This window comes from Myripristis murdjan, chromosome 18, assembly GCF_902150065.1.
Source record: "Myripristis murdjan chromosome 18, fMyrMur1.1, whole genome shotgun sequence".
NCBI classification, from domain to species: Eukaryota; Metazoa; Chordata; class Actinopteri; order Holocentriformes; family Holocentridae; genus Myripristis; species Myripristis murdjan.
This window is the reverse complement of record NC_043997.1, coordinates 18,018,940-18,046,035: the sequence shown is the minus strand read 5'-3', so window position 1 is coordinate 18,046,035 and position 27,096 is coordinate 18,018,940. Positions and strand designations below refer to the sequence as shown.

The 27,096-nt window shown below is 49.3% G+C and overlaps 1 protein-coding gene across 6 annotated transcripts in view; it reads left to right on the top strand.

Annotated features, from left to right (window-relative positions):
* The window catches only part of ppargc1a (peroxisome proliferator-activated receptor gamma, coactivator 1 alpha), a 275,578-nt gene that overhangs the window by 238,608 nt on the left and 9,874 nt on the right, over positions 1 to 27,096 (top strand). For 3 of the 6 annotated variants that reach the window (XM_030076275.1, XM_030076277.1, XM_030076280.1), the window contains exons 3-8: positions 14,312 to 14,506; positions 15,533 to 15,658; positions 16,960 to 17,308; positions 19,192 to 19,237; positions 19,481 to 19,554; positions 24,017 to 25,277. In XM_030076275.1, the coding sequence (XP_029932135.1) occupies positions 14,312 to 14,506; positions 15,533 to 15,658; positions 16,960 to 17,308; positions 19,192 to 19,237; positions 19,481 to 19,554; positions 24,017 to 25,277 (2,051 nt within the window). Of the gene's footprint in view, positions 1 to 14,311; positions 14,507 to 15,532; positions 15,659 to 16,959; positions 18,278 to 19,191; positions 19,238 to 19,480; positions 19,555 to 24,016; positions 25,278 to 27,096 lie in introns of all 6 variants that reach the window. The other 3 variants (XM_030076276.1, XM_030076279.1, XM_030076274.1) reach the window with 2 other exon arrangements.

The following is a 27,096-nucleotide window of genomic DNA, read 5'->3' as shown; positions in this document are numbered from 1 at the left end:
TCCTCTCTCTTCCCTGCCCGTCTCTCTTTCTATCTCACCCGTTCTTCCCATTTCTCACACACTGAGAAACAAAGTCCGCAGAGAGTGGAGTGCTGGCCAGGGCCATAAAGCCATTGGTCTTGGGACTGAGCTGCAGTCCCCAGTTCATTATGGGCCTTTATCAGTGCCAGAGATAGACAAGAAAGCCTGAGACTGGCCGTTTTAGCCTCGCCTCGGGAGGAAAAACCTTGCCTGAGAAGACACTGTGTGTGTGCGCCCGCGGCCTGTCATGGAGTCACGTTTTCAGGATCTGTGTTTTGCACGTCTGTGTGTTTGCGAAAGAGAGAGAGGGAGAGTGAGAGAGAGAGAGTGAGAGAGAGAGTCCTCCATGGTCATGCAGACAACAGTTGATAACAGACTGAATTCTTTCCACATTTGACCTCTCCACCAACACCACCTCCTCTAAAGTCCCTTTATATCACCACACACTACCTCTGCAGACCACCCCAACATGCACACACACACGCACGCACACACACATACACGCCCACACACACACACAGGCAGGGGAGGCCTTGAGTGTTAGTTGGTGTGACCGTGGCTCCTCTGTCGTCTGAGAGTGATATGGCCTGCAGTCGATGAGTGGCTCTGGGGATGGATAAAAATACCAGCAAAAGTGTGTGTGTGTGTGTGTGTGTGTGTGTGTGTGTGTGTGTCTGTGAGCATGCGTGCATCATTTTAAAACACAAAGGAACTTGTGGTCACTCAGGAACTGGATGAGGGAGTCAGCTCTGAGGAAGAAGCAGCGTGCGTGTGAGCGATTAACTGTGTGTGACAGCCTGTGTGTGTGTGTGTGTGTGTGTGCGCACTTTTGCACGTGTCTGCATACGCATGAATACTGCACATCACAACAGCAGGGGACATTTCCACACACTCAACAAGCCAGCAGCTATTGTATTATGCTGAGAACATGGAAAGCCTTCTAATCAAGCAGTGAGAGCCGGGTTTCAAAGCCAGCCTCATAACACTGATACATTCCCTGACCAGGGATTTTTTATTTATTATTATTTTTTTTTCCCATCTTTGGAAAGTTTCAAGTCACCATATGAAGTGCTCAGTTCATCATACGGCAGGACTCAGCTAATCCTACTTAATCTGACAGGGGAAAGTTTGCTGCTCGGCAAGGATCAGAAGGCGAGGGCTGCAGCTGCACTTCCTGCCCTCCTCTGATTGGCTCGCACGCGGGGCAGAGAAGCGTCCAATCAAAAGTTGAAGATTATAGACCGCGTTAATAAATGGCCAGACTTAAAGGCTTTTTTTTGTGTGTTTTTTTTTCACACGTTCAGCTATGACTTTAAAAAAAAAAAAGAACACATTTTTTTCCTGCTTTCTTCAGTGTGTGTGTGTGTGTGTGTGTGTGTGTGTGCACGTGCGCGTGATTAATCGTGAGAGACAGCAGGTAGGGGAGGATCAAGGCTGCTCTGTGTCACAGCTGGGTGCAGCTGTCACCCGTGGCCCCCTCTCGAACGCGGAGGCCCGGAGTGGAACCGAAAACAGAACCCCCTCCCCCCCCTTCAACAACTGTAACAGCAACAGATGCGCAAGTGTGAGGAAAGAAAGAAAGAAAGAAAGATAGAAAGAAAGGAGGAGAGAAACCGAAAGAAAAACAGGGAATCGGAGAACCAAACAAAACCAAACCAGCAAAGACAGAGTTTCTTAAAATTCCCCCCGTCCAGCAGCGTTCTCTCTCTTTCATCAGGCCCGTCTCAAAGTCGACTCCCTAAATGATTTGCAGACACAAAGACCAGCATCTCATGTTTTCTTACGTGTTGGTGCCTCATCCAGACTTCATCCGCGTGACGGGCGGCAGCAAATGAGTAAACAGGCTGCGACTCGGTTAAAAAGTCGGGGACTGGAGACCGTGGCCGGGACATCTCCCAAAGTGTTATCTGATCATTAACGGGCCGGTGGAAACTGTTTACATCCTGTAAGAGGCCTTAAAGTGTGCATGTGTGTGCATGTGAGTCAGTGTTTCTATCTCTGTGTGTGTGTGTGTGTGTGTGTGTGTGTGTGTGTGTGTGTGTGCCTGTGTGTGCGGGGGGGCTGTTCCGTAAGCAGCATACGGTGTTAGACCACAAGCTGTCCCCTGGCTGGCCTTTTGCTCTGTCCCCTGCCACTGTCCCAACTGTCCCTGACACGAAATATGGCAAATGATACACCGCACCGACACACACACACACACATATGCATACATAACCGCTCTCACTCCTGGCACAACGTGTTTGACACCTCTTCCAAAAGGATCGAGCGTGAATGTCCACACTCTATTTCGGGCTGCAGTTGTTAAGGGGTGGCTGCCTCAATAAGTTCCCAATGTCCTGCCAAAGATAACAGCATGCAGGCGTGACCCGATGTCTCCCTAACCACAGATCGCCACTCCGATTTCACATCAAGCTTTAACCGTTTGATTGATGGAAGCGCATCCCACCACGTTTTTTTGGGGGGGGGGATTCGGATTCCCGAATGGTCGGGGACGCGGCCCGGCGGGACGTCCGTCACCTTGCACGCGGGCGTGCGGGACAATCGGCGACATGTTATCTGCGTTGTACCTGTCCGGGCGTCGATTTGACGGACAGACGGGAGAAAGGGGGCAAGGACAGACGTGCGACCAAAAGGGAGAGGGGATGACAAGGCGGACAGATGGGAAGCGAGACGGGACAAACGGAGAAACATATAGGGCGGAGAAAGACTTGGGCCCGCGCCAGAGCAAATCAAAGCCCGCGGATTGCGAATAAAAGGCTCGGGGATTCTCAGATAGTTAAACAGAAAGATGGCAGGGCTTATGCGGCATTACCTCGACGGCATATAGGGAAATGCCGCGCCTCTCCGAAGAGTTACACCGTCACGACGCTTTGTCTCGCTTGTTTGTGCCTTTTTTTTTGTGGGGACAGATGCTCGGGTGCTTACTCCTAAGCGAAGGCAGATTAGATTGATCGGGTCATCTTTAGCGGGGCTTTGAGAGAAGATGCTCGACATGTTGTGAGAAAAAAAACGCGTCGCTCGGCGCCTCCGCCCTCCACCCCTCCACCGCGCTCGGCAAACACCGCCGCGCACACTTGTTGGCGAAAGGCAGGAGGAGTAGGAGCCGGGATGAGACTAAGAGACTGTCAAGCCGACACACACACACACACTGACACAGGCGTACACACACACAGCAGAGACCCTCATTGTCCCCGTTCCTCCTCCCCGCTGAATGCTGCTTGCGTTTATTTTGCAAATTTATGCTGACATTTGAGAGTACACCGCCCGCACCGGTTCACCGCTCCAGCAAAGGGTGTATGAATTATCATATTCCACTGTATAATATGATTTCCTCAAGTGAGTTTTATTAGAATACACCATACTTTCCTCATCTCAACTTCCCCCCCTGATTTCCAGCGTGCCCGCGCCGTCTGATGGAAGATGTCCTCCATCAAGGCCTCGCGGTTGTGTCATTTTTTTTTTTTTCGACGCGCACACACACACACAAACTAGGGAGGAAAGAGGCGCGCGGAGATGCAGAGCCCGGGCTGTCCGAGGCGGTGTGACGCCGGAGCATCTGTCAGATCCACTCCACCACGAGAGCTCTCAATCCGCCGCCGCCGCCGCACTGTGGGGGCTCTGCTCTCTTCCCAGCCATCTCACTCGCTTCCGCCTCTCGTCCCTCGCCGCCTCTCTCAAGGAGGCAGAGCATCCTCTCCCCAAACGGGCTGGTGGAGAGCTGAAACTGCAGCGGGCTAAACTAATATATTCAGACCTCTAGGAAAAAAAAAAAAAAAAAAAAGAAAAGGCTAGAAGGAGCAGGGGAGCAAAAAGGAAAGGAGGACGAGCGAGGCAACAGAGGGGGGAGAGGGGAAAAAAATGTCCAGAAAAATAGTCCCCTCGGGGGAATGTTTGGAAAAAGAGCAAGGGGAATATCTTCTGGTCTGGTGGCGGCTGCTTGGCAAGCTGACTGGTTCTCTCTCTCTCTCTCTCTCTCTCTCTCTCTCTCTCTCTCTCTCTCTCTCTCTGTGAAACACACACACACACACACACGCAACTCAAGCCCCAGAAGACCACTGCTGCTGATTGAGGCAGGGTTTGGTGCTCTTGCCCCAGCTGATCCCCCGTCCCGAGTGGATACCCATCTCACTCATCACACCGGGGGCCGACGAATTGCATGTGTGTGTGTGTGTGTGTGTCTTTGTGTAAGCGAGACACCCTAGAAAAGTTCAGACAGGTCTTTTTCTGGCTAGACATAACACTTTCCTAGCCTTCGCGTGTGTGTGTGTATGTGTGCGTGTGTGTGTGTGCGTGTCTATTTTTAGCGCCAAGGGTAATCTCCACTAAGAGCCTTTCAGGGCCGTTTCACTTTAACCTGGCCAGAAACACTAAGCCAATAAGCCACTCCCTTCAGCTGACATAAACACACACACACACACACACTCTCACACACTCACACACACATGTACACAAACATGAAGCATCGGGGAGCCTCGCACGATAAGCCAAACCTTCCTGTATTATTCAGGAGTGTACACTTTGGAGTGGGAGGACGGTATAAACAGGGGGTTCTTACACCACTTTTATACTCTTCCCCCTTATGCAATGAAGAGAGAGAGAGAGAGAGAGAGAGAGAGAGAGGAGGGCGGCAGAACACAAAGCAGCGTGCGCGGAGATGAAATGAACTGATCAAAGAGTGACAGGGAGCGAGGTACAAGGGAAAGCGAGCGAAAGCGATACCCGACAGCGAGGGAGCGGTATGAATAACAGACGGCAGGACGGCGAAAGGGGAAACCTCGAAAGAGAGGAGAGAGAGGAGGATGGAGAGAGAGAGAGAGAGAGAGAGGCCTTCAGTGAGTGAGCCGTGATTCAATGTGAAGCGCTATCAGTCTTGGGTGATGGGCCGCTTCCCCTCTCCAGGAAAGGCCGATCGATCCCAGGTGTGTGTGTGTGTATGTGTTTTTCGCCTGTGTGTGTGTGTGTGTGTGCTCCCAGCCCTTGTGCTCCAGCGTTTTCCCACATCCCGTCCAGCTCCGCGTGCACCCCAGCAGACAAATCATCTCTCTTAGCAGAAAGAGGTAAAAAAAACCAAACAAACACGGTAACAAAGTTTACTGAGGAATTTAAGCGTCAGGAATGAAGTTAGCCCCGTTAGTCCTCGTAGCAAGTTAATCACCGAGCGCTGCGGCGAGCGTTTCTGCACCGGAAAGACATCCTCACCACCGCGTCACTGCTGCACGACTTGGGTTTTGTTGTGTTTTTTATTCTGGATTTGATCCTGTGGTGTGGGATAATTCAGGTGGTCTCATTACAACGCATGAAGCGCAAGTTTCCATTTGGTTGAGAGTTTATTTTGAAGAGCTTTGCCGTGCCACAAAAAAAAAAAAAAAAAAAAAAAAAAACCTCAATTCTAAGCTATATGATGTGCAGTGCATGTTTATAGCTCCAGCTTCCACCCCTCCCCTCCCTTCTCCCCACCTGAAACATTCAGGTCTGCCGAGGCCTCGGATAGTTCAAGAGGCTCTCGGAGGCTCTGCTGAGGCATGAGTGACTGGACGCTTGGATGACTCTCGCTCGCTGTCCAATCAGCCGCTCCCGAGTCCGAGCTGAAAAGCATTTTTTTTTTTTTTCAAGCTTTGGCATTTTCACAGTCGTTTGGCCGCTGCGGATGGAAAATATTCCCCCGCTCTCTCCTCGTGGTAAAACAAAAGCTACGGAATCGCAATCGAGGAAGAGTCAGTCCGACTTCTGTGATGATGCTTAAACATGTACACTTAATGATGTTTCGCATCATTTGTTATGAAATCGTAAGATCCTGGATAAATCTGCAGTGTGTTTCAGCCGGTGATCTCGGGGGCTCCAACTAAACTGTGGCCAGCTAAACACTGCAAAAACTCAAAATCTTGCCAAGATTATTTGTCTTATTTCAAGTCAAAAATGTCTTATTACTCGTCAAAATATCTCCTTACACTTAAAATAAGACATGATCACCTCAGAAGTAACTTGTTTATAGACAACTGTCTCTTGTTTCAAGTGGAAATTTGCTTGTTTCTAGCTAATTTTCACTTATTTCAAGTGACTTTTTCCACTGGCAAATTTTGCCAATGAAACAAGCAAATTTTCACCTGTTTCAAGTGAATTTTCACTTGAAACAAGCGAAAATGGTCTAAAAACAATTTACTTCTGAGGTGATCATGTCTTATTTTAAGTGTAATGAGATATTTTGACTAGGAATAAGACATTTTTGACTTGAAATAAGACAAATAATCTCGGTGAGATTTTGCGTTTTTGCAGTGAAGCACCATTCAAACAGGGGTGTTGTGTAATATCTAGATGGATCGGCGAAGGATTTTGAGAGTCGGATGCTTGTCGGCGAGTGGTTTATGGCCATTGATTGTTCTGCATTTGGCAGAAATGGCAGAATCCAGCACTGCACTGCAAAAACGCAAAATCTTACCAAGATTATTTGTCTCATTTCAAGTCAAAAATGTCTTATTTCTAGTCAAAATATCTCATTACACTTAAAATAAGACATGATCACCTCAGAAGTAACTTGTTTTTAGACAATTTCCACTTGTTTCAAGTGAAAATTCACTTGAAACAAGTGAAAATTTGCTTGTTTCATTGGCAAAATTTGCCACTGGAAAAAGTGAAAATTCCCTTGAAATAAGTGAAAATTAGCTAGAAACAAATTTTGCCAATGAAACAAGCAAATTTTCACTTGAAACAAAAGACAGTTGTCTAAAAACAAGTTACTTCTGAGGTGATCATGTCTTATTTTAAGTGTAATGAGATATTTTGACTAGGAATAAGACATTTTTGACTTGAAATAAGACAAATAATCTTGGTAAGATTTTGAGTTTTTGCAGTGTGTATGTAGCGAGTATGGCAAGCATTCTGTAAAGCTACCCGACCTAAAGGGAATATGATTAGTATTTTTGGGGGGTTTTTCCAGCAAATGCACTTTAGGATTTTATGTTGACACTATAAAAAGACTCCTTCAGAGCTTTTATGCCTGCCAATCCTTTCCCATAGTATTTCTACCTCGTGTTGATCGCGCGGTATCATATCGACTCAACCCTTTGATGTTTGTTTCTTCTCTCGGAAAAGCAGATGAACCGTCGGCATCGTTCCCTCGAAACACACAAAGGCACGCGAAGGCCTCTGTGTTCGGCCACCGATGCACACCGGCTGGGCTAGAAAACACACAGAGCAAAAAAAAAAAAAAAAAACTCAGATAACACGCTCACAAAGTCACGACACGGATAAGAGGCGTACGCGCCGCGGCGGCGAACCCCCCTACCTGGATCCAGGAGCGACAAGGCACCCGCGCACCCGCAAGTCAAGGTAAAAGATAATGCGTTTATTTAGTAATCAGCAAATAGCTTTTATGCAGTGGGTAAGTGGTGAAGCCTGTGAGGCCCCTGATAAGATCATTTGCTTTCAGGTGTTTCCCCGTCGCGCCGCGCACGACGCCGAGCGCAAATTGAATCGGGTGACCTTTTTTTTTGCCGCGGAATCAAATTGACTGCGTTCCCCCCCCCAAAAGATTCTGCCATTTCAATTACCATAAATTTGTGATACCGGGGTCCCGCGCCGCATGCAGGAAAACATGTGCACGTGTGTACACGCGAAAAAAGTCGAATAGCACAATAACACAAAGACACACGGGCCCACGCTGTTGTTTGAATAAAACACTGTATCTTGTCCAGGCCGGCTCTCCTCGCCTTGGCATCCTTCCTAGGCAGATATTACTGTGACAAATGAAAAGCCACAAAACCCTCGATGGGCTTGGCAGGGCCTGAAAGGTCAGGAGCTGTGTGTGTGTGTGTGTGTGTGTGAGTGTGTGTGCTTCGTTTATGTCAGCGGTGGATAATAACGTTGAGTCTTCTGTGTGGAAAACAAGAACTCGACGTCTCTTCTGCTCCGCTCGCAAATCTATGCAAATGCCACCACCAAGAGCACCCAGCCTTCGATATGTGTGTGTGTGTGTGTGTGTGTGTGTGTGTGTGTGTGTGTGTGTGTTATTCTTTTTATGTGTATCTATGCATGACTGCATGGCCGTTACTGCCTTGCGCCCCAGCCAGGAAATGTGGCAGTGTCCATTTAACAAGATGGACACTGGAAACGACATGTGCCCTCCTCTTCTCCTTTCTCTCTCTCTCTCTCTGCATTCCCTCTTCCTGTCCTCCGCCAGCCCATTATCAGCAGCGTAACGGTGTGTTCAAAGACTCCTTGCTTAGTGCTGCACATTCAGAGCTGCCGACTTAAGCAAATAGCTATTTGCATGCCATTAGGCGAAAAAAAAAAAAAAAAAAAAAAGCAGAGGGAAGCACCATTCGCCGCTCCATCTCTGCGTCGAAACTTGAACGTTCCTCATCCGAGGTTCCAAATCTCAGTTTTTTCCTCCGCCCCCCTGCTGCGACCGGAGTCGGGGCAATCACGGCAATCAGTGTTTTCGCGTGCCAGGCGGAGGGAAGTCGTTGCCAGAAAAACAAAAGGACGAGCATCCGATTGGCGATGGCGCCGTGCGATTCTGCGGTGCTGGAGGACGGCGGCTCGGACCATCTGCTGGACGGCTGGAGCGGGAAAACAACAGCAGCTCGGGGCAGGGCTGTGGATGGGGGACGCTCCACCAGGACACACTGAAGCCCCTTGTCGTCCTATCAGCTGTTTGCATGGCTGTGTGTGTGTGTGTGTGTGTGTGTGTGGTTGTGCTCTTTTGGGCTCACGACGAAGCATACGCTGTTCATAGTAGCTTCTTAAGCACCCTGCAGTTGTTGTTAGACAACTTAACCAGCCTAGTGTGTGTGTGTGTGTGTGTGTGTGTGTGTGTGTTTGCTGTCATGCATGTGTGTGTTTGGAGGAAATTATTGTCATAATTCTATGGCACATGGTGTACTATCTCTGCAACACTGGTTTAGGGTCGCTGGCTTTGTTCCTGAGGTCCTCACTGGAGTTTTGTGTTTGTGTGTGTGTGTGTGTGTGTGTGTGTGTGTGTGTGTGTGTGTGTTTATGTGCAATAGGGTACACTACTGAACAAGTGTCAGACAATGTCTTTACAGTGGCCTCAGCTGCAAACCATAAACCTCTCCGCGAGAGTTCAGGTGGTTCGTTTCCCCATCTGGAGCAGTGGGCTCACCAGTCGGGTCGCTTTTCTAGAAAAACTCCCAAAAGAGCCGAATTCGGCCGCGTGGCTGTGAAACACTCTTTGGGTCGCCGTCTCAATCAGATCTGGCCTCTGTCACGTTTCACAACAGCGCTTCCTCCTCTGTCTTTGTCTTTCACACACACACACACACACACACACTCACACAAATGCTATACGTCTTCCTCTCTCTTTTCCTCTCTCTTTCCCTGTCAGCTCATCTGATTGTGCTATAACAGTCCCAAATGGTTCCCGGGAGACGCATCATCTCACACACACACACACACACACACACACACACAAGCAAGCTTCACAGTCCTCATCAATGGGCCGAGGCACTTCCCCACAGTTTTAAAAGTCACGCCGCCTCCTCGGCGGACACAGACGTCTGACACGTAAACAGGCGACACGCTGCCGCACGTCCCCAAACGGCGGCGACCGGACCGGACCGGACCTGCCATTTTGGCTCAAACGGCTCCGGTGAAGCCGCAAAATAGTGGATTCCTGCTGGGAGGAAGGGATTACAGCGAGGCCAGTTGTGGTGTTATCGCTAAGTGGGATGAGAGAGCCTAAAAATCGACGGCCTGGATCTCCCACGGCGCTCAGGCCGGACAGCCTGTGTTTGGAGGGCGCAGGATTAGGACACTTAGCTTGAACCATCATCATAGACCAGAGACTAGACTTTGTGTGCTGATAGAGCATGTCAGTCCAGAGTGTGTTGCTGAGGTGAGGTGGTGCTCATAAATACCGAGCAGCATTGATGGGCTGTGATTTTCGTGGCCAAAGAAGCGGGCGGGCAAGGCAGGCCCTCAATATCCGGTGCACGGGATCAGTTGCTAGGGAAATTGTTTCTGAGTAACGAGACGCTCCGCCGACTCCGGTAGTCAGACGGAAAACGACCAAGGCCTTCGGCGCGCGCATATCCGTTCCGGACCCGATCGCAGCCTTGACCACGGCGGCGCTTTAAACATTTAGTTTTATGATTTGGAACATCGTCGGACGGCGCCACGGCCACCACACACCAAGACACAGGGGGACTTAACGGCGTTATGTATGGTTTCATCGCTCCGTATAGGATATAATCACCCTCTCTCCATCTCAGTAAGCCCATGCTAAATGACCAGACGTCTCCGGCGGCGGCCGTGATTTGTCTCTCCGCCGTGCTTCGCGCTGTACCTTACCCCCTCCTCTCCTCCCTCCCTCCCCCCCCGCTGCCATATGTTGTGCCCGTGTGACCGGCCGACGTGTCAGGCCTGACTAACGCCTCAACGGCAAGGCTGACTTTGATTTATTTCCTCTGAAATCCAGGGGCCGGGGGTAATAACACAGAATGACATTATTTGTTTATCAAATCCGAGGCTGCTTTTCTTGGCGGAGTCGAGATGTGGCGACTCGATACCACCCTCCTCGTCCGCCGCGCACACACACACACACGTTTTTTTTTTGATTGTGCTGTGATTAGAAGGTCTGGCTACTCGTTTAACCTCGTCCGAGGGAATGTTTTTGAAATCTGACAGAGCAGAGAGCGGAGGGGGAAGAAAAAAAAAAAAAAAAAAAAAAAAAAAAAAAGATCGAGACGAAGCAGTGCAATTAAATTGTCAAGGCGCAGATTTAACCCCGAGCAATTCGGGGGCCAATTTATTAAGAATGTTTTCTGTCTGAACGGACTGGTTTCTCTTCCTCTCTTTGCCAAGAGAGAGAGAGAGAGAGAGGGGATGAATGAGCAACAGAACGCGAGAGCAAGCATAAACAGTACTTTTGATACCAGATGACCCATTTAGTGAGCGATTTTTTTTTTTTTTTTTTTTTTTTTATCTTCTCACATCCAGCGTCTCCGTCACATGTTGTGTCTTCTGTCTGAAAATAGTGTTGAAACTTCACGTCTGTGTGGTCAGCTCTGTCATTTCTGGCGCCTCCGCGACACATTTGCTTCCTCTCAGTATGTAAAGGATGCGCTACCCCCCCCCCTGAAAAGCTCGTTAAAATTTGATCCCTGGCAAATTTGCTCAGGAGTTTGGAATCCTTCAAGAGGCAATTAGCCGATTTAATTTGGTGATTTGCCCCGGTGTGCCAGAAGTAAGTGTTTGGATAAAAACAATACCTTTGCCTTCCGTTATCAGCCGTGTGAATAGTATCTCCTGGAACACAATGCTGCGGCGCGGGGCTCAATAAAAGAGTTAAACGCAAGGACAATTTCAAAGACGGCCTGGCTGATAACAAAAGGGCCTCAACCTAATCATGAACAACTGGAGTTGGCTTTCTTTTCCGCGACATGGGAAGGCTTGGGGGAGGGAGAGAGGGAGAAGGAGAAGGTTTGCCAGCACTTGCCAGCATGTTTTATGGCTAATTGAAGCCTTTGGAATAAAACAGCCACAAAATGGCACCCTTTGGAATTGGAGCGGGGTTAATATATTGTGATCCCACAATTAGCCCAGGATTGTTAAGATCTCTTTAATTCGGTGAGGTCCATTAAGCGGGACGGGCGAGAAAGTGCTCCCGCCGAGACGATTTTTCTCTCTTCTCGCTTGTTCCTTTCTGCCCTCTTTTTTCTCCAAGGCGGCCGCTGTAGTAATCAATACAAGTGGACGTGGCCGTCAGCGGGTTGCCAGGTTATTGTGGCGTCCCCCCCCCCCCCCCCCCCCTGGGCGCCATCGCTTCTCAAGTCCGCCCACGCAGAGATTTTATATGTAGATACACAAGGGGCGGATGTTGTAGACTGACTTGTGTCCGGTGGCGCTGCGTGGTGCGCTCCTGACTAGAACCGTTTACTGAGGTTTTTCTCTTTACCCCGTTTCCCAAATCCCCACTTGCCTCCGCCGGAGCTGCGGTGGAGGGCTGCGGCGTGATCGTCACGACTCGGGGTTTTACAAGCGTCCCTTTCAGCCGCACGAGAGTCCCTCCCAGGTTATCTTTTGGGGATGCGGCACGCCCGTGGGAGCCTGCCAGTCGGTGGAGGTTTCTGAAACAGGATTGAAATGTGGCCACGTGTCAGTCTGAGTGAAACCCGGCGGCCGCCTTGGAAATTCACCGATCCCCGCTGCACCGTGACACAATGAAGCCCGCGCAGCCCTCTCAACTTTTAATGTAACGGGCATGCATGCGGCTGCGGATTCCACAGAATATGCGGGGTTGAAATGACTCTTGTTAGGTGAATAAAACCCCACCCAAATCCAGCCTTGCTTGGATAGTTTGTGAGGATGAACCCTAAACAGATGGCTGGTCCATTAAAGACTCATTTGAGATAATCTAAAATGATCCCGCTTTCAATTTCTCAAGTGAGGATGCATGTTTGTGCTAAGAAAAGGCTCCGGCTTTATCAACTGTTATTACCCACCCGCTTAGCGCTCGACTAATAAATTGGGATGCCGGAAAATGGTGAACGGTAGCGCGGGGTTCCAGCACAGTGGATTTGAGGCTCTTTGCAAGTAATTAAACAGCATGCCACCTCATAGAGAGCAATTTCCTGCAAGGCGTTTACTTGGCAATGCGGCACGGCCCCGGTCTCCGTCGCGTTATCTCTGTGAAATATGTCCCCTTTATCATTTTTTAATAATGACTGAATGTGCGTGTTGTCAGGAGACTATCTGGCCAATGAGCATCAGATTAGCGTCTCCACTGTTCGCTGGCTAACTGGATGTCCAGGCGCTCCGTGGCAGCTTAAAATGGAATTTGAAAGGAGGGGGGACACATTAAAATGGCCGCTATCTCCCTGCTGGCTCCAAAAGCCGCTCCGAAAGATATATCCACGGTGGGTGCGTGATTGTGTAAAATTGGAGGGGTGAGGAGAAACAAGTGGGTGAGTGAAATGTGCACATCTGGGAGCCTGAAACGGAGTGGTAGAGCTGTGCTATCTGAGGGGTTGGTTGCCCCCTCGGCATAATGATGGCCACACGCTGTCGCCGAGCGATGCTAATCCCGCCTCGTGCATAAAGGGATTTGTTCTTGTTGGGCTGGCCGCAGAGTGTCCCGGGGTGACGACGCTGTTTATCTTTCCACTGTCTTAGCGTCCCCTGGGCTTTTATGGCCCTGGAACTTACAGTTCCTGTTGTCACTTGTCACAGCGCAAAGGTGCACACACACTCTCTCTCTCTCTCTCTCTCTCACACACACACACACACCTCTTTCTGTCACCTTTTCCGACCAAACCTCATCCCTCTTGGTCTTAATATCTATTTATCTGTGTGTGCAGTTTCACTTAATTCTCTATTTTCCCTCATTCACACAGAAGCAGACGTATTCCCCTCACACACAGACACACATGCGCAGTTTTTATCCCTCTAACACCTCCCTTGTTGGTCGTAGGCAGCTCTCAATCACTCTGCCTCTCTCAAACAAACTCTTTCTCTCTTGCTCTCGGTATCCATCTCTGTGTCTGTTTCTTTCTGTCTCCCTCTCTCTCTCTCACACACACACACACACACACAGTTATAATCTCACCCATTAAATGAGGGAGTCAGCTGCAGCGCACATAAAACAGCTCTGCTACATCAAAGAGGGGTTGAGTGGCATGAACAGGCTTTATTTTCATGAAACGTTGATGCTAACTTCCCGCCCCTTGCAAAACGTCAGCTGTCACGCCGACATTTTAAATATATCACATTCATTTAGCATTAGCAGGCAGTAATTCGCCTTATCTGAGGATTGCTTGCAAACATCTTGTCGGCAAGCCGATCGTCCCTCTCTCTGTGGGGGGAGAGAGAGAGACTTGGATTGAGGAGACTCAACTTCCACTCATTGTTTCCTCTCCCCCCCCCGCCGCCCCCACACCAAAACACCACCCAACACCATCTCTCTTCTCCCCAGATACTTGCTATGTGTCAGCCCTGGTAATAGGTTTCTTGGGGGAGATATTATTTTGGGTCCAGTAAGCTGCGTGCTTAAAATATGAGTGACAGGCTTGACTCACTTGCAGAGGGAGAGAATTTTGTTTTTAAAAAGGCTGCCAGAAAAGAGGCAGCTCTGCTGCAAAAAAAACTGGAAAAAAAAACTGAAAAAAATCTTCCCACTCTAATAACAATGAAAGCTCGCATGCAACCCACCCACCCTCCTTACTTCCCTGGAAGAAAAAAAAGAGAGATTCAACTTCTCCCAACTAAAATGTCCTATTTTTCTCTCTCTCTATTTTTTTTCTGTCTCTGTCTTCCCCCTTTTCCCCCTCCTAAGAAGATAGATGAAGAAAATGAGGCCAACTTGCTGGCAGTGCTTACAGAGACCCTGGACAGCATCCCGGTGGATGAGGACGGATTGCCTTCGTTTGAGGCCCTGGCAGATGGGGACGTGACCAATGCCAGTGATCGGAGCTGTCCCTCCTCCCCTGACGGCTCACCGCACACCCCAGAGCCAGAAGAGCCTTCCCTGGTAAGACCACCAACCCTTGCCTCCTCGTGATTTTCCCAGATTCAACCCCGTGTTATTGCCGATCCATGACCTCCAGCCACCCCGACCCAACCCCCAACCCCCTGCCCCACCGCCGCGTCCATGCAAGTCCACGCATGCAGACCCCGGATAAAGTTGGTCCTCTAGACTTCTGTTTTTGGCAGCCCCCTCGAGTCTTTTCCACCACATTGCGTGTGAAAGAGCGCCGCACATGCAGACAAAGAGACAGAGATGCAGATGAACGGAGATGGAAGTAAATGGACATGGTGTTTGCGTCTCAGTTCTAATGACATAACAGCCCTATTCAGTGATATGAGCACTGTGGTGGGGCCAACTATGGGTGACACTGTGCCACGGGCCTTGAAATCAAGCTGGGGCATAATGAAAGTAAAGAGGGAAAAAAAAAAAAAAAAACAGAAATCCATCTCATCTCATCTAGTCTCAGTGGGCCTCGACTAATCCCCCTGCGCCCGAGTCATCTTTTGGCAAAAAGACAGGCCTCTTGATGAGAATTCGGCTTACCTTTGTGGTGTTATTTTTACACATAACCCCACCATCTGGGCATTTTCTCTCGCGTTCAGGCTTTGACCTAAAATGTTGTTCTGTTATGTTCAGTTATAGTCCATTTTATTCCATGCCGGTCCCTTTCCCAGTGACCTTTATCCATGTGCCCCGGCAGTGTTTATTCAATCACAGTGGAGAAGCCTGGCTTTGTGTACACAAAAACACCTGCGCCGCAAGACCTTTTTTTTTTTTTCGTGTTTTTATTTGACTTGTCCTTTCAAGCGCCGTAAACCAGTTTAAAAATCCCTTTCAGTAAAGAGGGGTTTTAAATATGTTTAGGGCTCTCGTCCTTTTTATTTTGTTTTTTTGCTGCCGTATCAAGAAACCGGCCCTCCAGTTGCACATTTACAAAGCGTCGAGTGTCTAATTGAAAGGAGGCGGGCATTTGCATACACCGCACTCGCGCTCACCCCTCGCTCTTGTTCTGTTTGGGTCCGTTTACAGCTGAAGAAGCTCCTTCTGGCGCCCGCAAACTCCCAGCTCAGCTATAATCAATACACAGGTGGCAAGGCACAGAACCATGCAGCCAGCAGCAACCACCGGATCAGACCACCACCTGCCGTCGTCAAGGTAGGCACGGACACACACACACACACACACACACACACACAGACGCAGACACACACCATCGAGTAGCTTACTTCACTCCCCACACACTTTTTGTTAGCCCTCTCTGTGTTTGTTTATCTCTCTCATTCTGTTCTCGCTCTCTTTTGTCGCTTGTTCTCTCTGTCTCGACTTCCCTCCCTCTCTCTCTCTCTCCCTCTCTCTGTTTCTCTCGCTCTCTTTCTTGTTTTGGTGGCCGCCTTTAGAAGATGTTAGACTACTGCTCGAGTCGGCTCTCCCAGGGGGCCATCTCGTAATGAAAACAGGCTGATTGCTGTTGGGCTTTCCAGGCGAGGCATCGGCACCGTTGTCTCATTAGCTCCAGCACTTATCCGCCTTGGTATGGTGCCTGTCGAGAAGGGAGGGAGAGAAAAAAAAAAAAAAAAAAAAAAAAAAATCTAACAGCGACAGGCGCTCTTGCCACGAGATTGATGCCTTGAGACGACAAGATCAAAATATCAGGCTTGATGTTCTCATTAGATGGCTCTCGTAAGAGTCGCAGTTTTTTGGGGGCGGAGGTGGGGTCGATTAAGATTAATGTTAGCCAGTTTAAGTATCATAGGCTTAGGAATGTGAATTAAATGAAGTATGTGATTTCGGTAATCTCTTTGCAGTTCAGTGTCGGAACATGATAGATGCTGTAGACAAGTTGACTCTTATTTACTGACACGCGCGGCATAAATAAAGCGCTCGTTTGTTTGCTCTTGTTTCGGGGAAATGTTTGAAATCTGCATTTGTTGTGCCTTCCCCCGGTGTTTAAAACCCTATGAATTTAAAATGCATCTGTATGTGCTCATATTGTTTGGTAAACAGCGCGCGGTGCAGACGCCGATGCCGACGTGTGTGCTGTGTTTGCACATGCGGTGCGTCAACCTTCCTCGCAGAGTCTATTTTCATACTGTGCCTTTGAGTCATCCATTTCTGGAGCACGGCGAATGAGGGCTCCCGGAGGACATGGTGCGCGTACGGAGCGGCGCGGTGGCGCTCGGGGGGCCACGCAATTAAGATGATGGGCGGACCGCTCTCCCACCATCGCCTCCCAGACAGTTGGCCAACCACTGTGCTGAGCCTGTCTGAGTCGCTCTCCCGCTCTCCCTCTCTGGCTCCGTCTCTTTCAACCTTTCCTTTTTACCCACTAAATCACTTAAAATTTCACTTTCGGTAACAAACTTTCACTGGATCAACTCCACTCTGCTAACACCCATGAGCAAAACGTTTCAGCACAAAAAACTTACCCTCTGTTTTTCTCTCTCTGTGCCTAACAGACGGAGAGCCCCTGGAACGGCAAAGCGAGGGGGGGCTCCGGCCAACAGAACCGCCCGGTAAGGCGGCCCTGTACCGAGCTGCTGAAATACCTGACAGCCACTGATGACATCCTGCTGCACACCAAAACCAGTGAAGCCAAGGGCGCCTGGGGGGCTGCTGGCAGCAGGGAAAAGGGCGGCCTGGGTCTCGGCGCCTCGTCCTCCTCCTCCTCGCCGTCCTCGTCATCCACGTCCTCGTTCTCGTCCCTCTCCTCCACCTCCTCCTCCTCTTCCTCCTCCAACTCTAAGAAGAAGTCAGCCGTGCCGTCTCAGCAGCAGCAGCAGCCGCCGCAGCAGCATCACCAGCGAGGTGAGAGCCGGGCTGCAGGCGAATGTAGTGTGGCTGGTGTTGGGGCTGGGAAGTGGCGGCGTTGCGCTCACGATGACGGGGTTGAGGAGTCGGAGGGTGCTCCTGTCCCTGTCGGCCGCAGGAGCTCCACCTGCGGCCATGCCCGCCCCAAACTGGAGCACGGGCCGTCCAGTGAAGAAGGAAGGCCGCCAGGCGACGCCGGCCGCCTGGCCGCCGCTAGGTTCATTAGGTACATGCATTCTTATTCCCTCCCTCCCCGAGAGGTGAGTCACAGCTGTGAGCATTGCCGAGAGGCTGCAGGCGCCACTCAGGCTAGTGAGGGCTGGGGCAGGCAAGGCCATAGTGGTAGTAGTGGTGCCAGCAGCGCACCACATAGGCACATCACAGTGACCATTAAGAAACGAGATGAGAAGCCGGGGCACCCCTTACTTAGCCAGCTGCTCACCTCCAAACAGAGGCCCGCCCACTACCGGGCCCACCTGATCCCACCCAAGATCACCCCTTTACCCAGCACCCAGAGCAAATTAGCAGGCAGGCGGTCTGAGAACCCCACCCAGGCTGTTGCAAAGGAGGAGGAGGAGTTTAGGGGGACCATTGACCTCAGCGACCGGGCAGTAGGCAAGGCTCAAGAGCCTGACTCGAAGGCCCTGCTGTCGCTTCTCGCCTTAGACCTAGAGAGCTGGGTTAGTCAGCCAGATCCAGGGCTAGATCTGGGCTTGGGACTAGAGCTGGGGTGGCCAAGCCAGGGGGGCTTTGGGGAGGATGTTGACCATGATGATGTTGATGATGATGATGATGACCATGTCACGGGCAGCCCCACAGCGGTGCTCTCGCAGGGCCCACCGAGCCCACTCTTCCCAGATACTAGAATTGCAGAGCCCGCCCCTCCCTCCATCATACAAGGGCAAGGGTCCCCACACAGGCAGGCACTCAGCGAGCACCCCGACGACCAGGGCCACCCGTTGTTAGGTAATCATCGCTGCATCCCCCCCACCGCCCTTATCTCCGCTCTCTCTTCTCCCTCTCCTGTTCTAACCACTTCCCAGTTTGACTTCACGACTAACCCCTATCCTAATTCGAGCCTAACAGTCACTCTGAGAGCATAAACAACAATGACAACAAACAGCCTGCTAGCCAAATGCTTTTTTCTCCTAGTCCCAGAGGCATCCTTTCAAATTGGAACTGAGAGAAATTCAAAGGAGGAGGTGGGAAAAGGGGCGAGCCTTGTCTTGCTACTGTACATCCTGGCATTCATAAAGCCGACCCTTGAACTATCTTGGCTGATTGAGCTGAGTGTGCTGAATATGTACATTTAGTCTCAGGGCCCGGGTGCTGCTCCTTAGCGACTGTCGTACTACCAAAGCCACGCTGCCTTAGCTGGAGCACAAGTCGGCCAAAGCCTCGGGCAACTGCACAAGCTTTCTTGACTCTCCTTTCTTCCTTCTTTTTTTCCCCTCCTCTGCTGTTGGTGCATGCGATTATGACTTTATTGTCCGGGGAGGGGGCTCACCCACTGTCATGTGTCTTGTTTGTGGCATCGTCTCTGTTTGTCTTTATTTCATTTCGATCCGTTTGTTGTCTTAAGCTGGGTATGTCTGTGTTCAGACACCTGAGTAGCTGCAACACGTGCCATCACTCCATCCTGCCTCACAGAGTGAACAGTCTATCCTAAGAAAATAAGCTTTTAAAATGGGGTCAATCTAAAAAACTCTGTTAAATAGTTGTAGCCATCAAGAGACTTTCTAACCAGGGATGGGTGTTTTTGTAGTGGTACTTGGTTTAATCATCCAATTTGAGATTTTTGCAGAATGTGGACCTGTTCTCTTCTGCCTTGAGTGTCATACCTAGGTCAATAATTACCCATGCTCCTTTGTGTTCTGCAGCCAAACCAACCACCTTGCCACTTCCTTTGACCCCAGAGTCTCCAAAGTAAGTGCAAGAAGTTTTTCCACATTCTTCTAGGCAAGAAAGTAACAACAACAACAACACACACACACACGCACAAAAAGACAAAGCAAAAGCAAACCATGCAGACTAGCACCCAAGATGAGGCATTTTTTTTGTAACTCTCATTTCCATTTCTTAGATCACAAAAAAGCCTTTAAACAAACCTCTTTCACCTGAGAAGTAAAACTTCCCGTTTTTTTTTTTTTTGTTGTTGTTGTCTTGCAGTGACCACAAGGGATCACCGTTTGAGAACAAAACCATTGAACGCACATTAAGTGTGGAGATCGCTGGAACCCCAGGTAAACACACTTTTGATTTTTTTTTTCTTTCTTTCTTTTTTTTTTTTTTTTTTTGGAGGGGATTTGGGAAAAGTGAAAAAAAGATATTTCACAACACATTTTGTTAAGAGAGGAGAGAGGAGTCAGTGGAAATTCCCAGCTTGATTTCATGGCTAGTTAATGGCTCCATCACAGTTCAGAGTTCAAGGTGAAGGCATAGGAGAACATTTTTATGTGCCTGAGTATTGATTAGGCTTTCCAATCTCCTTAGGCTTTATTAGCGACGCCCCCACACCACCGCTGACTCTCCTCCCCTGCAACTCAAGAGTTAATATGCTGTCACTCCCCTTCCTCTATCAGATCCTAATGTGGTCTGGCTGACAGCTCACTTAAAGCTCGTGCACACTAGAGGATTTAAAAAAAAAAAAACATGGGAGACCACAGACGTAATGACAGATTGATTCGATTTTTAATATTTTAATGGTAAGAATGCACACACCAGACAATTCAGTCAAGACGCGGGACCACACACCTGGTACTTACACCAAATGATTTCAGGGTGGTGATTCCAGAGACTCACAGAAACTCACTCATGTGACTTGTGTGACTTCATATAATAATATTTTCTAAGACGGGCTTTACAAAAAACATTTATTTATTTCTCTCTACCGCACATAATGTCGACCCAGGTTAAGAGTTTCATGCCGAACCTTTGCAGCTACCTTGCGTTTGCATTGGCGTTTGACAACACTGGTACTCTTTCCATATTTCCACAAGCTTGTCCTCTTTTTCTCCTGTCCACCTCATTTGAGAGACGTAAGTCCCCTCTGATTGGTGACAATTCCTGGTTTTGATCCATGGTCAGCTCACTGTCATTGGCTTTTGAGGGTTTTAATCGCTGTCCCTTTCACACTAAAAGATATCAAACATGTTTGATATTTACGATTCGAAATCAGGGAGACTCTGATCTGACATTAAGATCCTGTCTGTAAACCCCTCGCGCTATGAGATCATTTGGGCAGATAATCGGCTGACGCCAGCGTTGAATGAGGACCGCTTTTCGGGAGGGCCGAATCGGACCCAACATCTGCCCGATCAGGCACTAGTCTGGGCTTTAACCTATACGTCACCAGCAAATTGAAACGTGTTATTGTTTTAATTGGTGTTATTGCGTCGTTTAGTTGTGCTTATGATCTGCGCCTTCCTGTCGTTTCAGTCCCTGGACATCCAGGCAATTAAATCAACTGACAAGGGAGTCATTTTCCAATGTTAAGACTGTGATATTTATGTAAATGATGCTATTTTGTAAATGGGGTTAGTGTCAGGGATTTTAAGCATCATTATTGTCATCATCCTTTTGTGGTATAGAGTTGTTCATTAACTGCATTAGAAGAAAGCTATAGGCAAGAGTAATTAAAGGAGTGAACTGAAGAGAACGTTGAAAAACTGAGGAACTGAGGGTCATCTCCCTCTCTTTCCCTTTCAGTCTATCTCTCTCTGGTCTTTATCTTTTTACCTTCTATCTCAATTAATCAAGTCAATAAAAACATCGTTATCCTTTTGCCTCTCACAATGGGTGATGTTGCTGACAACAGGGGACACAGTCCTCGCCGCGCACACCTTGCATCCGACCTCCTCACCTTTTACGTAACTGTTATTGTGGACGGGAACTTGTGGCACCACAAAGCCCAAGGGTGCTCCTCTTGTTGACCTTGTTGGAAGTGCCATTTAACCCTTTTGTGTAGATAAGCACCAGGGGTCAAAGGGGGATGCCTGCGGAGACCTAGAGAGGGGCAGGGAGAGAAGGGCCAGGGGCAATCAAGCACGGTTAATATTTCTTCCCGTTTTACTGCATCTGGGTGAGTCGACTGACCTTTGGCCAAATGTGGGTGTCCGTTCTGTTCCGTTGCTTCCAAGTTACGTACACAGTCCAACAAAGTCCTTCACCTGACTTCACCGTTCTCCGCAGATTTGGGATTGAATATTAGCAGGAAAAGTCATTAGTGCAGAGAGCTCTTGGACACTGAGCCCCCTTTCTACTTGGGGATTAGTCCCTGAGTCTCGTGGTGGATGAGACAGATGGATATGGATCTCGGTAAGCGGGGGTGAAAGCTTTATGGTCCAGGGTGACATGTCCTTCGCAGATTCAGAGTAGCATACTAGTATAATAGAGATTACGGTGGTGTAATTGATAACCAGATGGAGGTTAGCCAGGTGGGCGGTTCCACCTTCAAGGCAGGTCAGCAGTTCACTGATGGAACTTTCCATGATCTGTTGCCAGTGACTTATTATTTTATGCCTTTACGCTCAGTTGTAGTAGTAGTAGTTCTCCATGATATATAGAATTTTCCACTGTATTCATGGAATACAGACCTCTGTAATTTCTACTCAGCTAAATGGTGTTTTACGCCAAATGACAGTGTTTTTGACTCTTGCCTGTGTTTCTTATTGACGTTTCTCAGAGAGGTACTGTAAATCAACAACAGGCAGGGCGGCCCTGGGGATTTGACTGTTAAGGCCTAATCTCTGCCAAGCTAATAGATTTACCCTGTGCTGCCGTGTTGTCTTTAATTACTGTATCTCATGACACTAGGGTGGTCTATGTGTTTCTATTTGCATGGCTTACCGCCGGATCAACTCCTTAAGCCCGGAGTTGTTATTCGCTCCGAGGTCTCCTCGCAATTTACAGCTGGACGGAAAAAGATTAGAAAACCCTTCCCTCTCTTTCCGTCTCGCTCACTTGCTCCATCTTTTTCTCTGCGGTGGCTGCATGATTGGTGTTTGCATCTGCGGTTCATCCATCACTAGCAGGTTTGACTGAGAGGCACATATTTATCTAATTCTGATTTATTTCACCCCCATCGCTAATGGCTCCTAGTTTATGACCCCGTGCGCACATTGTTTTGGACAGATGGCGCTTCATCGGTGAAACTGAGTTCCTCAGGCACTGTGTGGCACCCCCTCTCCATCCCCCTTTTCATAGCTCATTTCATGGGCATAATGATATATACATATATATAGATATAGGTGGCTTCTTCAGCGTTGTGGAACAGAGTAGCAATCCTTGTGTCACTATCAGAGCTGAGAGAGGGAAGGGAGAGAGGGAGGGGAGAGGGGAGGGAGGGCTTGCAATCCCACTTGCCGACACATCCAGATAATAAGTGGGATGATAAGCCGTTGGATCAGGCATTCCAAACACAGCAAACGGCTTCAGAAACTTGCATATTTATGTATCAGCCTCCTGCACTCCCTGACGAGCTGCCTTCCTGGTGTGTACTCTTACACTGGATTTGATACTAATAGCTGTCATTTGGTGCAATTCACCAGGAAGGGAAGAATGATGTGCATTATAGGAAAGGCAAAGAAAAGGGGAGAGCGTGGGTGGTTCAAAGTGCCTGGGTTTGACTCTAGTGAGAGACTGTTAGCGACAAGTGTGTGACTGTGTGTGTGTGTGTGTGTGGTGGGGAGGGCACATTTGTTCTGTCTGAGACAGAGAGAGAAATAGATGCTGAGAGACGGAAAGGGAGAGGGAGAGATTGATCCGTGCATGATGGCAGACAGGAAGACAGAGAGAAGGGAGAAGACAACAGTAAAGGAGAGGAAGAGAGAGAATGAGACTAATGGCAGTGGCTGTTTGTGTGAGTGCATTAACAATGCTATAAAGCAGGCTCATCTCAGGACTTCCCATATAACTGCCATCTGTCTGGCTGTAAATCTGTCAGGGGGGCTCTGGTGGGGGGTCAGCTTGGGCACATGCGGTATAGGAGCATGCCATCTGAGAAGAATGACACCCCATTCCCCCAGTAGCTCCCGTGCCTCCATTACATAGCAGAGGTGACATCTCAGCGTGCCCGTGCGCCAAAACATGAAGAGCAGTGATGTATCGGCCTAACTTGTCTGGCACTGGGGCGAGATGGCAGCGGATAATCTTGAAACATGCACAGCTTCATGTCAGCGGTCAATTTTTCAAAACAAGGTCTTTGGTTTTATTCCAATGAACTGGCTGCTGTCCAGTGTGGACATTTGCGTGAGGCAGGCAGAGATGCGATATGTACTGTGCTTTTTTTTTTTTTTTTTTTTTTTTTTTTTTTTTTTTTTTTTTCGACAGATGCATTACCTTTGTCCTCTATGGGGATGTGTGTGACATTTTTTTTCATCTTCCATGAGCGAGGGGATCTGTCCAAGGTCAGAGAGGAAGGGGATGGCAAGTCATCCGTATTACAGCGCCACCATATTAAGTTACACCGAGCATTACATTAATCTGTCAAGATTGCAATAAAATAGAGATCAGGATTAGGCCAAGTGAAAGTGAATATTTTAATCAGGCACACGTGTGTGTTCCCCGTCCATAAACTAACCCGGGAGTTTATAGGTGAAAGGGGGGAGGAGGAAGAGGGGGTTATTTCGGGGAGGTTTGCATTATGATTCCATTTCCTTTTTATTGACCTACCCCTCCGTTCTCTGCCTTTGCCTGCCTCTCCAGGTCTGACACCACCTACCACGCCCCCACACAAAGCCAGTCAAGAGAACCCTTTCAAAGCATCGCTCAAAACCAAGTTGTCTTCATGTTCCTCCTCTGCCTTGGCGTGCAAAAGGGCCAGGCTGAGCGAGTCGGGCCCCGGCGCTCTGGCCCTGGCCCCAAGCGCCTCAGGCGGAGGCCCCACCAGGAAGGGTCCCAAACAGACTGAGCTATATGCCCAGCTGAGCAAAGCGTCCACCGCCCTCCCCTCCTCTGTCACCCTACACCCAGTGGGGGGCGGCCTTGAGGAGCAACGCAGCACTGGCAACAACAAGCGGGCGGCGCCCCGTGGCTATGGTGACCACGACTATTGCCAGGCGTCAGCCGGCACTAAGAAGGACGGTGGCACGGCCAGCGCCACCGTCACCATGACTACTACCGCGGCAACGATGGTCACCCCAGGTGCCATCGTTGCCCCCATGCCTGCTGCAGGCATGGTGGAGGACAGGCATGTGGAATGTAAGGACTCAGCCATGCCGCCCTCCTCTTCATCATCATCTTCATTTCCTTCTACTCCATCATCAGCTTCATCCTGTTCATTGGCTAAGCAGTCCCAGCTGAGTTTTCCCTCCGTGGATCGAGAAGCAGCCCGGGGCCAGGGGTTAGAGGAGCAGACCCTCACCCAGAACACCCAGATTCCCTCACAACAGGCCACGACCGACAGGGACCAACAGCACCCTTCTGCCACCAGCCGGAAGCTCCTGTGCGACCAGGAAATCAGAGCGGAACTCAACAAGCACTTTGGCCACCCGCCACAAGCCATCTACAGCCAGGGTGGCGAGGAGAGAGTGGAGGAGGCAGGCGGCAAGGTGAACCAGGCTGCCGACCCGCAGTCCCTTGAGGAGGCAGAGGATGATGACTACTACTCCCAGAGGCTGCCTGGCTCAGGCTACCTGCACCCGGGGTTCCTGCCCTTCCACGATGAGCTAGAGCTGGGCGAGGGCCACGAGGGTCGCTTCCTCCACCCGTGGGAGGGCACCCCTCTGGACCTGCTCTTTGACTGCCCCCCCTGCTCGCCCTCCTGCTCCCCACCATCCAGCTGTTCGCCCTCACGAGGCTCTGTCTCCCCACCTTCTTCCCTCCTCCTTTCACCCAGCAGGCCTTTCTGTTGGCCCAGCAGTGGGTCCCGCTCCCGTTCTCGTTCCCACTCCGGCTCCCGCAGCTCCTCCTCCCGCTGCCGGAGGCGCTCCCTTTCCAGCTCGCCCGATGGACGTCCCTCCTCTTGGTGAGTTGGTTGTAGTCTCACCTGCCCGCACACACACACACACACACACACACACACACGTACCCCCTGCTTACTCTGGGCAACCCTTGGCTGCTCCCTTCTCATGCCTGTTTAAATGGGGCTAGAACGTGGCAGGGGGTCCAGCTTAGCAGTGTAAAACAGGCCCGCTCAGTCGACAGAGCCCTTGTCAGAGAGGATAGATCAGTGAGTCTCTTTAAGCAACTGCACCACGCCGTGCCTGGGCTAAACACAGAATGGATTCGCCGTGTCTTTGACAAAAAGATTTTAACAAAGAGGTGAGAGAGAGAGAGATGGAGCGAAAACTAACCAAATGGCCCGCGTGTGTTTGACTAGCCAAGTTCATCCCTTTCCGCCTGCTCGATAAAGTGGCACCCACAATCTGAACTGAGAAGTGGGGGGAAAAAAGAGTGAGATCTCACAAGGCAGACAATGAATCAAAAAAAGAAAAGAAAAAGAAAAGAAAGAAAACCAAGAAAATGAGTGGCGCTGGAGGCGTTGGACTTTCGAACAGTATGAGTTTTCATCCCCAGGCAGGGAGTTTTATTTGAGCTTCTTCCTAACAGTCATCCCCCTCGCCCCCCTCCCTTTGCATACTCCCGTTTCTCTGTTTGATGTTGGGGCTATTGTTTTAAGCGGCAGCTGTTGTTTTTACTGAGCGGCGAAACCCCCCTCTTTCACATCCCCAGAGATGAAAGCCAAATCCAAGCTATGGGAATGCAGTCCCGCACCCCTTCTCTCAAAAGAGACTCTCGTAGCTCTCTCTGAGAACTACATTTCCCATGCTTCCCTTTGATCAGAGCCAAGGGGGTGTCTGTTGGGCTTTTGGTAGAGGAGCGGAGACGAGCCTTAGTTGCCGAGAAGGACGGGGAAGTAAGTAAATTCAGTTTGTCAGTAGCTGCTCATTGAGTGCTGCACAGCGTCGCCGCTGAAGTGACTCAGTTTGTTTGCCTGATTACTTAAAGGTCAGTTTACTCTGCAGACCTAATGGCATCGCAGGCTTTATTCTGTGCTGTTCATCGCTTTGCTATAACCAAGTCACTTAAAACACACAGCTTGCTCACAAATTGTGCACTGATAGTCTCAAGGCTCGATCTAAAACAAACATCCAGAAGATTTCTGAAAACACTGGGCTTGGTGTTTTGGAATGTGAAAGAATATTGAGAAGACAAAAAAAAAAAAAAAAAAAAATCAGACAGTCTCTTATCTTTTTCAGGCAAGTTTTCTGACAGGGCTTCAGTGGGAAAATTTTCAGCAACATAATTCACCAAATCCCTCTTCTGTGTTTCAAGTTTCACAAGTGAGATCCTCCGTGTCTCCAAACTAGCTGGCATTCCTTTGCTCCGCTGTGCTACCCAAACTTCAAGCCCTCCATTATTCAAGTCCACCCTCTTGAGCAAGACTTCAATAATTAAGCACTGGAAGCTTAACGAGTATAGAGGCACGGGCTCTATAGTGTGGCCACTGGGGCACATTGACCTTATCCTCATACAACATAGATAGCAGGTGCATGTATATGCTACCTCTGGTGAGGTAAAAGTTGAGGACTTTTTTTTTCCCTCAAATAGAGATGAAACATAAGAAGCTCTGTGGAACATCACAAGCCAGTTCAGTGACAACGGGTTAGACGAGGCCAGGAGAATACAGAATGCTTTAATATGGAATTAAGCTAATATGTGAATGATATAAAGATGATATAAAATTGTTATTTGTTTGGTTTTGTTGTCAAGGTGTCAAAAGTTTACACAAAACAATGAAAATAGCACATTTTACCATCACCAGTGTAAGTCTACATTCACTG